Raw genomic sequence first — 13,918 nt, forward strand, 5'->3', positions numbered from 1 at the left:
GTCTTTCAGACCGTGGGAGGAAATCTGTCCTTAAAATCACATCAGCTGGTTTTAAAGGAAGATGTTTCAGCTTTTGTTGGTGTAGTCGTCTCAGGAATTAAAGATACAGCAGCACCAGATTCAACCTCCATCCTAACAGACTGTCCACTTAACATTGGAATCACCCAGAATCTATGTGATCCACCCTGTATGGATAGGACGTTCAGTTGGAACTCCATCATCTTTATGGACATTCTCTTCTTCACAGTTGCACTTCTTTCTTTCCTTGTTGTACTTTCTTTTTGTAGAATGCAACTTGTTCTTCTTGAAAGTACTCAGACTCTTCTTCTGAAAATCCAATCCAAACAATCGTTTGCAGTGTGACCCATTTTGCCACAATTCTTGCATTAAATATTCTTGTTGCAGCATTCACTTGATGAATGGCCCATTTTGGCACATCTGTGATATGTTTGTAATTGTTTTGAATTATGGGCAGTTCTCAACTTGTGGATCTTCATTCATTCCTGCACCCAATTGTGAAGCCTCTTTACCAACCAGTTCCATCAACACTGTGATTTCTACTGCTGCCTTTAAAGTCAAAGGATGTTCAGTAAACGTCTTCTTTGGATAGTCTAATTTTGGAGACCACAAACTAGACAATCTCAAACAGCATCTTCTAATGACTCACCAAACTCAATGTTCTGCCAGCCTTTTTAAGGTTGCCATAAGCTGAGCAATGATTTTGCCTCTGTGACATTAGTGTACCTTTAAGAAAGCTTTTTTAAAAAATCATGATCTCTGCAGCTCTCACAGCTTCAGCGTTTCTCAGCTCACAGCCTTAGCTGATGTCATTTTGGCACCAGTTTGTCTGGAGATGTCTTTTAATTGCTGCTTTAGTGGTTTAAATAGGGCCTGTTTATTTTAACTCTGGGTCGTTTTATGATCCTGCTTTGTTAGGAGGACAGTCATGTGTTTCTGGATAGTTTTGTTTCTTTCCGGTAAGTTTACGGTTTCATTTTCAGTTCTGAGCTGCAGGTTTCAGTTTTAGAAGGGACAGCAAGCTGAAAAGAAGAGTTTTCTTTCTCTCCCTGTTGTTTTGGAAATTCTGCTGGTGATCTGAAAGCAAGGTCTTGCCTTTCTGAAGGGGTGAATCTGCTGTTGGTGGCTTGCTTAGAGTTCCTGGTGTTTTGGGAAGCTGTTCTGACGTCAAACTCTTGAGTCTATCCAGAGAACTTCAGACTTCATCCAAAGGATTAAATTCCATTATCACATGAGCTTTAGTCTATGCTGTATTAAACCTGTTTCAAGGGTCTTGTTTATGGAACTGGTTTGATTGGGACAGCTCCTATATTCACTAAGGTTATACATTATCGTGGTTGTTTTGGTGTTGTTTGTAACTGATGGATGTTATTGATAATATTCTTACTATACATGTTGATCATATTCCTAAATAAAGTTTGTTTGATAAAAGCTCCCTAGTGGGTCATTAGAATCATACCTGAAGTGAAACCTATCATGATTATCCTAGCCAAGTTCAAGATGCAAAACTTATGATCCAGGCGCCCAACCACAACATCTCCCACTCGATTCCTTCAGTTGAACCTAAACCATCCCACCATGGTTAGTGGCTTTGGAAATTAATGCTCTTCAAGGATCTTTCTGATTTGATTTATTGTCACATGTATTAGTATATAGTGAAAACTATTGTTTCTTGCGCACAACACAGACAAAGCATACCATTCATAGAGAAGGAAACGTGAGAGTGCAGGATGTAGTCATAGCTAGGGCGCAGATAAAGATTAATGCAAGGTAGGTCCATTCAAAAGTCTGACAGCAGCAGGGAAGGAGCTGTTCTTGAGTTGGTTGGTCCGTGACCTCAGACCATTATTTCTTTTTCCTGACGGAAGAAGGTGGAAGAGAGAATGTCCGGGGTGCGTGGGGTCCTTAATTATGCTGGCTGCTTTGCCGAGGCAGCGGGAAGTGTAGACAGAGTCAATGGATGGGAGGCTGGTTTGCATGATGGATTGGGCTACATTCACGACCTTTTATAGTTGCTTGCAGTCTTGGGACAGAGCAGGAGCCATACCAAGCTGTGATACAACCAGAAAGAATGCTTTCTATGGTGCATCTGTAAAGGTTAGTGAGAGTCATAGTTGACAAGCCAAATTTCCTTAGTCTTCTGAGAAAGTAGAGGCGTTGGTGGGCTTTTTTAACTATAGTATCAGTATGGGGGACCAGGACAGGTTATTGGTGATTTGGACACCTAAAAACTCGAAGCTCTCGACCCTTTCTACTTCGTCCCCATTGACGTAGACAGGGGCATGTTCTCCACTACGCTTCTTGAAGTCAATGACAATCTCCTTCATTTTGTTGACACTGAGGGAGAGATTATTGTTGCCGCACCAGTTCACCAGATTCTCTATCTCATTCCTGTACTCTGTCTCATCATTGTTTATGATCCAACCCACTACGATGGTGTCATCAGCAAACTTGAAAATTGAATTGGAGGGGAATTTGGCCACACAGTCATAGGTGTATGAGGAGTGTAGTTGGGGGCTGAGGACACAGCCTTGTGGGGCACCGGTGTTGAGGATGATCGTGGAGGAGGTGCTGTTGCCTGTCCTTACTGATCGTCAAGTCATCATAAGTTTTGGTTTCAGGCATTGTTGGGTGAACCAAGTTTCAGAGCAAATTGAAGAGCAAATGCTTCCTATTTGACTGAGAAAAGCTGATACAAGCAACTCGACTGCAATTTTATTCACTTGTACAAAATACTGCAAAGGAGCTCTAAAACTCAGTTTCTGAACTGAAAGGCCCAGAGACTTGGGCACAGACTCTCCCAATGCAGTACGGGGGGAGTGCTGCACAGTCAGAGAGGTTGTCTTCCTGATCAGGCATTGAACCGAGACCTTGTCTACCACCTCAGCTGAAGTTCCCTTGGCCACTATTCAAAGAGGAGTAGAGGAGTTCTCCACAGTATCCTGGTCAAGATTTGTATTTCAAAAACAGTTAAAAACCTATTACTTGGTTACCATCACTGTGGGAGCTTGCTGTGCATAATTTGGCTGTCCCACTTCCTACATTACAACAATATCTACATCTCAGAATTACTTCAGTGATTCTAAAGTGCTCCGAGCTTTCTGAGATGGTGAAAGGGGCTGAAGAATTGCAAATACGTTTTTTTGTCTTACCGCAGCTGAGACAGAAACACTTCCATCACTTGAGTCATGTCTATATTGACCGAGACTGGCAGCTGCGTCTCATTTAGTTGCTGGTGATCCACATTGTAAATCTGATCAAGAAATAAGATTGACATGTTAAGGACAAAGAAACACCTCGGAGCCGACTGATCAAAGTACTGAGAAACAGATTACTGCTGATTACACCCTAAATTACAGGTCAGTCCTTTGTAACTGTATAGTGTTTATATACATACATTCCATGTATAAGTAATAGCTTGCATTTATGTAGCATCTTTCATGACCTCTGCATTGGCACATTTTGAAGTGTGGTTAGTCATTATTGTAATGCAGGAAACACGGCAGATCAATTGCACACAACAAGATTTCACAACTTTCTCTGCTGCAAAACTCTATGACTATGACAAACAACCACACAATAATAACCAAATAATGTTTCAGCAATGTTGGTTGAATATTGGTCAGGTTACCAGGGTGAATTCCACAAATCTTCCTCAGAGTTGTGTCATGGGATATTTATGTTTTTTTTATTTTTAATTCAGTGCTGGGATGAGTGTGGCACTGGAAAGGCCAGCATTTATCGTTTGCCCCGAAATGCTCTGTCCAACAGAGGGGGAGGTTGGCACCTCAGTTTAACACCTCATCTGAGAGACAGCACCTCTAACACTGCATCACACCTGCAGTTCTGGCACTGGGAGTATCAGTCTGGATTTTGGGATCAAGTCTCAGGAGCAGGATCGGAAACTACACCATTCTTACTCAGGGGAAAGAGTCAGGGCTGAGACGAAAAGTTGCATTAATTCATTTTTTACAGAAATATAAACTACACGAGAATTACTGTGTTCAGTTTATATAATTGCATGTATATACTAATTGTATATGCAATTATACATTGTATACTGTTACATACAATGTGTATACAGACAGCTTACTGGCCTCCACCTGTCCTGTCTTGCTGTAAACAGATTTGTCACTTCTCACTGACGTCATGCCACTTTGCTGTTATATCAAGGGGCAGATCAGTCACAACTTCTTCCACTAAACACTGGGGTGGCCAACATAATCTCTTTTGACACCCGTCACACTCCCACCATAAACTCCATTCACTTGTTAAGCTTTGTTGCCCTTCCCTGGCCATTATTTAACCCTCAAATAATAGCCCTAAAGTAAATTATCTGGCCATTTCATATTACTGCCTGTGGGCGCTTGCTCTGCACTCATCCCCTACATTTACAACACTGACTATATTTAAAAGGGCCTTAGCTGTAAAATGTTTTGGAATGCTCTGGGATCATGAAGGGTGTTGTCCAAATTGAAGTCTTTATTTAAGCCACCCACTTGTTCAGACTGAACCATGTGGTGCAAAGCCTCAGCATCCAATTCATCCCAGAACTGGGCGTCAAATATTACACCCTGTCTGCCACCAGGAATTTTCATTTTGCTGTTGTCAGCAGTTCAATGCCATCAACAATGAAACTTTCAGTCATAGAATCTTCAGGGGTTACAGCACAGAGAGAGAGACCACTTTGCTCATTGTGTCTGCACCAGCTGAAAATAGCCACCCAGCGTTGTCCCACTTTCCAATATTTGGTCCATGGTCCTCCAGGTTACCACATTTGAGGTGTGTTTCCAGACATCTTGAGTTGACGGTTTCTGTTTGTATTCCCCTTTCAGACAGTGAGTTCCAGACTCCCTAAACCCTCAATGAATGTTTTTCTAAATCTCCCCTTTAAACATTCTACCAGTCACTTTAAATCTATGTCCCCTGGTCACTGAACTCTCTGCTACAGTAAATAGGCCTTTCCCATCCACTCTATCCAGAACCTCAGAATTTTGTACATCTCAACCAAATCTCCCCTCAGCCTCCTCTGTCCAAGAAGAATAATCCCAGCCTATACGATCGTTCCTCATCACTCCAATTTTACAGTCCTGGCAACAACCTCATAAATCTCTTCTGTGCCCTCTCTGATGCAATGACATCCTTTCTGTAATGAGGTGACCAGAACTGCTCAAGTTGTGGCCTAACCAATATTTTACACAGTCCCAGCATAACTTCTGCTCCTGTATTCTATACCTTAGCTGATAAATGAAAGAATTCCATACGTCTTAACCAGCTGATCAACCTGTCCTAGGGATCGGTGGACAATCACTCCCGAGGTCCCTCACTTCCTCCCATTTATCGTGTAATCCTTTCCCTTGTTGGACCTCCCCACGTCACACTTCATCTGACCAGTCCATTGATGTATTGCTGCAGTCTAAAACTATCATCCTTGCAGTCAATTTTTATGTCATCTGCAAAATTCTTTATCATTCCCCCTACATTTACATCCAAATTATTAATATATACTACAAAAATCAGAGGACCTAGTACTGAGCCCTGTGGAACCCCTCTGGAAACAGCCTTCCAGTTGCAAAAACATCCATCAACAATTACCCTTTGTTTCCTGCCACGGAGCCAATTTTGTATCCAGTTTGATAAAGTCCCTTGGATCCCATGGTTTTTTTTTAACCAGTCTGCCATGTGGGACCTTGTCAAAAGCGTTGCTAAATACCATTTAGACCACATTAACTGTACTACCATCAGCAATCCTACTCATTACTGCCTCAAAAATATTCTTTAACAAATCCATGCCAACCCTCCTTGATTAATCAATGCCTTTTTAAGTGACCATTTATCCTGTCCCTCAGAATTGATTCCAGTAATTTTCCCACTGATTGGCCTGTAATTACTCCATCAGTCCATCACTCCCTTTTTAAAGAAAGGTACAACATCAGATCTCCAGTCCTCCAACATTTCACCTGTATCCAGTGAGGGTTGGAAAATGATGGTCAGATCTGATGCAACCTCCTCCCTGGTTTCTAACAGCCTGGGATATTTTCTATCCAGCCCCTAGTGTTTTATTCATTTTCAAGGATGCTAATTCGCTTAATACTTCCTCTCTCCCTAAGTTTATCACATCCCAATATTTCACACTCAACTATAATGTCTGCATTGTTCCCTCTTTTATGATGAGGGACACAAAATATTCAGAAAACTAGAATTCACATCCGCTGCCTCCACAAAGGTTACCCTTTTTGATCTTTTATGGGCCCTACTCTTTCCTCAGTCATGCTTTTATCATCTCTAGAGACTATATCTTCAACATTTTCTTTGCCAGCCTCCCAATCCACAGCTACCCATAAACTCATGTCAAAAACTCAGCTGTTTGTATCCTGCCCCGTGCTAAGTCCAACCCATTTATCACAAGTGGCATTGTGGCTGAGAGCCTGAGGCAGTGTATCCACTGCATCACCAGAGGACTCAAAGCTAAGTACATCGGTAGTAGATAACACTCGGACCATGTGATCTCAAGAACCGGTTTCAAACACTTGGAGGTCCAAGAGGAATTTACCAGAGAGTTTTCTTTCCTTAATGGGCTTTGGTTTATTTTCTCTCTATTCCTCTGTCCCAGTAGACTGCATGGCAAAGGAGAGGTTGGGGCTGAAGAGGTGTTTAGTCACAATGCGCTGGCTACCATGAAGTAGGCAAACTTGAGGAACCAGCTTTCTGCCAATATTTTGAAAGTTCCTACAGCTTGCAACACAAGTTAAAATTGACATTCGGGCAATGACACTGTTACAGCAACACAGGAAGGAAGTTTGGCACAAACAGGAAACCTCAAAATTTGTAACACATTATAGGATGTCAAACTGTCAAGTTGGAGAGGTACATTTTTAATTTCCTTTGTTCCAGTTTACCTTTAAAGGAGCTTTGGAAGTATTTCTGGATTTTCTGGTGTTAACAGTCAACAGGGTCTGTGGTAGGTCAGCAACTAGCCACATTAAATTATCCAGGGAGCTTGTTTTAGATCCAGTAACGCAGAAGTAATTTTGCATTTTCCATATCGATGAACATAAGAAATAGGAGCAGGAGTAGGCCATCTAGCCCCTCGAGCCTGCCCCGCCATTCAATAAGATCATGGCTGATCTGAAGTGGATCAGTTCCACTTACCCGCCTGATCCCTATAACCCCTAATTCCCTTACCGATCAGGAATCCATCTATCTGTGATTTAAACATATTCAACGAGGTAGCCTCCACCACTTCAGTGGGCAGAGAATTCCAGAGATTCACCACCCTCTGAGAGAAGAAGTTCCTCCTCAACTCTGTCCTAAACTGACCCCCCTTTATTTTGAGGCTGTGCCCTCTAGTTCTAGCTTCCTGAGATGAGGCAGTGTAGTTCAGTCTCTGATCACCATGTATGTTTTGTGGTGTATGATAAGCCACGATCTGATAGTAGTTATTCTTTCACCTTCCAAAGTCAAGGAAGCCACAAGGGGTCACGTGATATATTCAATAAGCCGGAATGCAGTAACAATTATTTTCTATTTGATCGTCCAGGCTTGCCATGATTATTTAGAGACTAGAAAAATAAAGGTTCACTCCGGGTCATAAGGAACAAGAATAGCCATAGATGATTAACTCAAGGAAAAGCCCTTGTGCTAACAGTGAGGGATTTTACAATTTAGATGTCCTGGCAAGCTCTGAGTTACAATATTATGGCAAGTGTTGCTTTCATCACAGTGAGGATTCCTTCCTGCTGCACTCTGTGCTGAAATTAAAGTAGAACAGTGTATTTGGTGTTCAGGATAAATAAGTAAAGGAAAGGGCAAAGAAGCACTAGTAGACACAGCCAGAGAAAGCAACACACATACAAAAAGGCACAGTGACAGAGAATAGACTGACAGAAATAGTGCACTTCACAGTAATTTTCTCTGTCCAGTGATTTAAAACCAAAGGGAATTTGTGTTGCTGCTTATTTTGGTGTGCATTGTGATAACACCAAATTAAATGTATAAAGCTACTTTTTGTTATAAATTCAGTAAAATTCAGTTTGTTACAAATGTAGTGAATCAAATGCTGGATGTAGTAAATCACTGCAGCGTTATGAAACCTGCCTATGTGGAAATCCTTAGTAGAAAAACAGGAAATTAAACCTTGTGCTATTTTCAGCATTGATGCAGAGACAAGCACCAGGGAGTGCGAAGCTATGTTGCTATGGATACTGTTGCTAGAGCAACTAGCAACAGGTGTTGCTATGGATGCTGCCTGGATGTTGTTATCCATAACGCCGGGGCTGCAGTGGACCTCTCGAGGCTAAATGCATTCGTTTGGAGATGCGATCATGCACAGAATCATTTGCAACACCTTCAACACCGATACTATAGAGACCATTGCCAGGAAATGCTGCACAAAAAAGATAGAGGGAAGGCTGTAACAAGGTAAAGGATGCTGGTGGCAAAGGAAACTGTATGTACAGCTAACTCATTCAACTTAAAAAAAATCAGAGGGGAACCTGTAATCATTACCTCAGAAAATATTGGCAGAAATCCACATATGGTCCAGTTAGTAAAGGCACTAACCCACACAGCAGGATCAATGCCTGGTCTGCATCAAGTTAATTGGCCTCAATTGATAGAGAGATGGGTAAGTCACATCTGGTCGCTGCTGCTCTGCCAGAAGCAGGTGAGATTCAGCCAGGGGATCCTGCTTATTATTCACTGATGCAAGTTGGAATGTGTATTGTTGTGGACAGCAAATCAGGGCAGAATTTGGGCTTGATCGTGATAATTTTCACAATCAAAGAACCTTTTGACATTAAGATTAGAACAGCTGGTACCTTAGACTGACTCCCCACCACACAATCTTCAGCAAGTTTCTTCCCTCAAGCGAGGAGAGGACAAATCAGAAGCAAAAGGGATAACCAACTTGACCATTTTAGAGTCCAAACACTCATCAGATGGCGTCTGCTGTGGACCTGTTGCGGCGGTAGACAAACTGGAGTGGATCCAGGCAGTCCAGGAGGCTGGAATTGATTTGTGCCATGCTAGCCTTTCAAAGCACTTCATAATGATTGATGTCAGAGCCACCGGCCGATTGTCATTAAGGCACGCTGCTTGGTTTTTCTTAGGTGCCGGGATGATGGTTGTCTTCTTGAAGCAGACAGGGACCTCAGATTGTTGTAAAGAGAGGTTGAAGATGTCTGCGAATCCCCCACCAGCTGATCCGCACAGGATCTGAGTGCTCGTCCGGGTACCCCATCCGGGCCAGTCACTTTCCATGGGTTGACCTTTGAGAAGGCTGCTCTGACATCTGCAATGGTGACCCCAGATACAGGTTCATCCAGGGCTTCCAGGGTGGAAGCTCAAAACGGGCGTAGAATGCATTGAGTTCATCAGGGAGGTGTGCATTGGAGCCAGCGATTTTACCTGCCTTCATCTTGTAGCCTGTTATGTCTTGCAGACCTTGCCATAGTCGGCAGGGGTCGGATCATGTTGTGTGGCACTGTGCTAAATGGGATAGACTTCGAACAGATCTAGCAACTCAAGGCTGGGCACCCATGAGTTGCTGTGGGCCATCAGCAGAATTGTGCACAACTCCAATCTGTCACCTCATGTCCCAGCATATCTCCCACTCTGCCATCATCACCAAGATGGGGAACAACCGGGTTCAGAGTGCGGGAGGGCATGCCAGGAGCAACCTACAAATGAGGTGTCAATCTGGTGAAGTTACAACATTGGACTACTTACCAAACAGCATCAGCAGCAAGTATTAGACAGAGCTAAGTGATTCCACAACCAATGGATCAGATCTAAGCTCTGCAGTCCTGCCACACCCAACTGGGAGTGTCGGTGGACAATTAAACAACTCACTGAAAGAGGAGGCTGCGAAAATATCCCCATCCTCAATGTTGGGGAAACCCAGCACATCAGTGCAAAAGATAAAGCTGAAGCATTCGCAGCAAGCTTCAGTCAGATGTGCCAAGTGGGTGATCCATCTGCAATCAAGCAGCACTTACTCAACAATAAACTGCCCATGGTCGCTCAGTTTGGGTTCTGCTCCTGACCTCATTACAACCTTGGTACAAACATGGACAAAAGAGCTGAGTTCTAGAGTTGAGAGTGACTGCCTCCAACACCAAGGCAGCATTTGACCAAGTACAGCATCAAAGAGCCCGAGGAAAACTGGAGTCAATGAGAATCAGGGGGAAACTCTCTGCTTGTTGGAGTCATACTTGGCATATAGGAAGATGGTTGTGATGGTTGGAAGTCAATCATCTCAGCTCCGGGACATCACTGCAGGAGTCCCTCAGGATAGTGTCCCAGAACCAACCACCTTCAGCTGCTTCATCAATGACCTCCCTTCCATCATAAGGTCAGAAGTGGGGATGTTCGCTGATGATTGCACAATGTTCAGCACCATTCGTAACTCCTCAGATACTGAAGCAGTTAATGTTCAAATGCAGCAAGACCTGGACAATATCCAGACTTGGGCTGACAAGTGGCAAGTAACATTCACGCTACACAAATGCCAGGCAATGACCATCTCTAACAAGAGAGAATCTAATCATCACCCCTTGACATTCATGATATTACCATCGTTGAATCCCCCACTATCAACATACAGGGGGTTACCACTGACCAGAAACTGAACTGGAGTAGCCATATAAACACTGTGGTTACCATAGCAGGTCAAAGGCTAGGAATTCTGCAGCAAGGAACTCACCTCCTGACCCTGCCAAAGCCTGTCCACCACCTAAAAGGTACAAGTCAGGAGTGTAATGGAATACTCCCCACTTGCCTGGATGAATGCAACTCCAGCAACACTCGCGAAGTTCAACACTATCCAGAACAAAGCAGCCCACTTGATTGCCACCGGTGCACAAACTTTCAATCTCTCCACCACCGACAAATATAGTGGCAGCCGTGCATACCATCTACAATATGAACTACAGGAACTCACTAACGTTCCTTGGGCAGCATCTTCCAAACCCATGACCACTTCCATCAAGAAGAACAAAGGCAGTAGATACCTGGGAACATCAAGGTTTCCTTCCAAGCCATTCACCATTTGACTTGAAAATATATCTCTGGTCCTTCACTGACTCTAGGTCAAAATTCTGGAACACGCTCTCTAACAGCACAGTGGATGTACCTACACCTCAGGGACTGCAGCTGTTCAAGAAGGCTGCTTAGCACCACGTTCTGAAAGGCCACAATAGATGCCAATAAATGCTGGCCGAGCCATTCCGTAAATAAATAACAAGACGACCATTATAGCTAGATAGATTATGGACAATGAGACATTTTAAGTGTGGATTGGACATGAGGGGGCATCTCTTTGAATAAAGGCTGGGCTGAGTGGTAGGTGCAGACTTATTATTGCATTTCAAATAGTAACTAGATGAGTAGCTCGCTGTGGCCATTATCAGAACTTACAGAAGATAGGTGGGTTTGCACTTCATAATTGCAATCTCCTGGAACTAGTTTTTAACCATTTCAGTGAGTCAGAGAGGAATTTTCCAGATTTTTCTTCCCAGAATCGCTTGAGGGATTTTGACCAGGCTTTAGAGGCAGCACGGTGGCACAGTGGTTAGCAATGGTGCCTCACAGTGCCAGTGACCCGAGTTCGATTCTGGCCTCAGGTGACTGTGTGGAGTTTGCACGTTCTCCCCGTGTCTGCGTGGGTTTCCTCCCACAGTCCAAAGATGTGCTGGTTAGGTGGATTACCCCTTAGTGTCAGGGAGACCAACAGGGGGTAAATATGTGGATTATCAGGATAAATACATGGGGTTATGGGGATAGGGCCTGGGTGGGATTGTGTCACTGCAGGCTAGATGGGCCGAATGGTCTCCTCCTGTACGGTAGGGATTCTATGATTCGATGGTTTTGTTTCTCTGGGAGGTTAAATGACTAACGGTGGAAGTTTTGCTACATCACAATAAATCAGCAGACTCAATGGACCAGCCCATCTTTCTTTTTACATTCCTCCATCCCAGTGTACTTTACCTCCAGCTAAGACCAAGGTGTTGAGTGGGGAACCGCAAGCACAACTTATTCTGAAACCAGAATGAGTCTAATATATAGGCTGATGGACCATTCAGCACTGAGGGTGCAGAACATTTTCAGAGGTGCCACCCATCAGATAAGGTCCTTGACACAGACCTGTCTGACTGATTTGAAATTCAGTGAATGTTAAAGTCTTTTGGCACTATCTTAAGATGAGGCTGTTCTCCTGATGTTGCATCCCTCCCTCAGTGAACACCATCAAAAACAGCGGATTCCTCTCCCTGCTGCTTGTGAGAGCTTGCTGTGTGCAAATGGCTGCTGCATTAGCATGGACAGGAATGGATCTTGCAGTTCAGAATATTATTTGTGAAACACCAGATGGAAGAGAGCTCAATAAACACAATATTTTTTCTTTAAAAGGCATTACCATGATTCCTCCCCATCGTGAGCTGTGGAAGGCGTTTGATTCAACAGGAGATCCATGGCTGTCACGGATGTACAGAGGAGAATGAGAATATTCAGGAACGTAAAGAAGGAAATTTAAAACCGGGTAGCTTGAAGCAACACTGGACCCTAGGAACAAACAATACCAAGAGTTAAGCTTCATGGAGGCTTAGTCGTCCTCATCAACATCAATCTTCTGTCGAAATAGTGGACATTCAAGGCACAGAGCCGCTACATTCACATCTGCAATTTTCTTTCCTTTATAAACTGTATAAACACTCCCAGGACAGGTACAGCTCGGGGTTAGATACAGAGTAAAGCTCCCTCCACACTGTCCCCATCAAACACTCCCAGGACAGGTACAGCATGGGGTTAGATACAGAGTAAAGCTCCCTCTACACTGTCCCCATCAAACACTCCCAGGACAGGTACAGCATGGGGTTAGATACAGAGTAAAGCTCCCTCTACACTGTCCCCATCAAACACTCCCAGGACAGGTACAGCACGGGGTTAGATACAGAGTAAAGCTCCCTCCACACTGTCCCCATCAAACACTCCCAGGACAGGTACAGCATGGGGTTAGATACAGAGTAAAGCTCCCTCTACACTGTCCCCATCAAACACTCCCAGGACAGGTACAGCACGGGGTTAGATACAGAGTAAAACTCTCTCTACACTTCCTCTCATGGTCCCTCAGCACCAATTCCTATGGCACCTATCAGCCATCCTGTGATGTTTCGAAGACCTGCCAGCTTTTCATGTCAGTGATAATGATTGTCAGCTTTGTGGCTCATGCCACTATAACTGAACCGAGGAGATTCAGTCCGGTGTAGATCACTCTCCATTTGTCCAAAGTCTAGGATCACAACTCCCATCAATACTACTGCAATCCATAGCTCACTGCATCAGCTATAAGCTCGAACTTCAAGAGGACAGGATGTGAGCATGGGTACTAGTCTGGCACGGAGTACAATGCATTTAGGAGCTGTGATCTCTGCATTTACATAACACATACAGGAATTGAGCATTTCCCTACACTACAACAGCACCCAGGCTGAAAATGCACCATTAGCTTGCCTGTAAAGTGCTTTGTGACATCCTGAGGCTGTGAAAATAAATATATATATTTTATATAAATACAAGTTGCCTTTTAATTCAAGTAAATTGCACAATCCACCTTGGATGCAAACTCCCAGCCCCTAGTTTATTTTAGTAATGTTATATAAATGAGGATTCTAGATTCCAACGATACCGTTTTACACACATCCTACTCTTTCTCAACTCCAATCAATTTATTCATGAGCTTACATCTGGAAGTCAGGGGATTTCTATCCACAGAGCAATGTGTAAAAACCAGATAGAGTTTTAACAACACCAGGTTAAAGTCCAACAGGTTTATTTGGTAGCAATGGCATTTGCTACCAAATAAACCTGTTGGACTTTAACCTGGTGTTGTTAAAACTCTTAG

General features: G+C 43.5%; 1 protein-coding gene across 1 annotated transcript in view; it reads right to left on the reverse strand.

Annotated features, from left to right (window-relative positions):
- The window catches only part of pigs (phosphatidylinositol glycan anchor biosynthesis, class S), a 61,655-nt gene that overhangs the window by 12,481 nt on the left and 35,256 nt on the right, over positions 1-13,918 (reverse strand). The window contains exons 8-9 of the mRNA XM_078224571.1: positions 12,434-12,579; positions 3,171-3,271 (exon numbers count right to left, since the gene is read on the reverse strand). Coding sequence (XP_078080697.1) covers positions 3,171-3,271; positions 12,434-12,579 — 247 coding nt within the window. The remainder of the gene's footprint in view (positions 1-3,170; positions 3,272-12,433; positions 12,580-13,918) is intronic.

Source organism: Mustelus asterias, chromosome 12 (genome assembly GCF_964213995.1).
Source record: "Mustelus asterias chromosome 12, sMusAst1.hap1.1, whole genome shotgun sequence".
Classification (NCBI taxonomy): domain Eukaryota; kingdom Metazoa; phylum Chordata; class Chondrichthyes; order Carcharhiniformes; family Triakidae; genus Mustelus; species Mustelus asterias.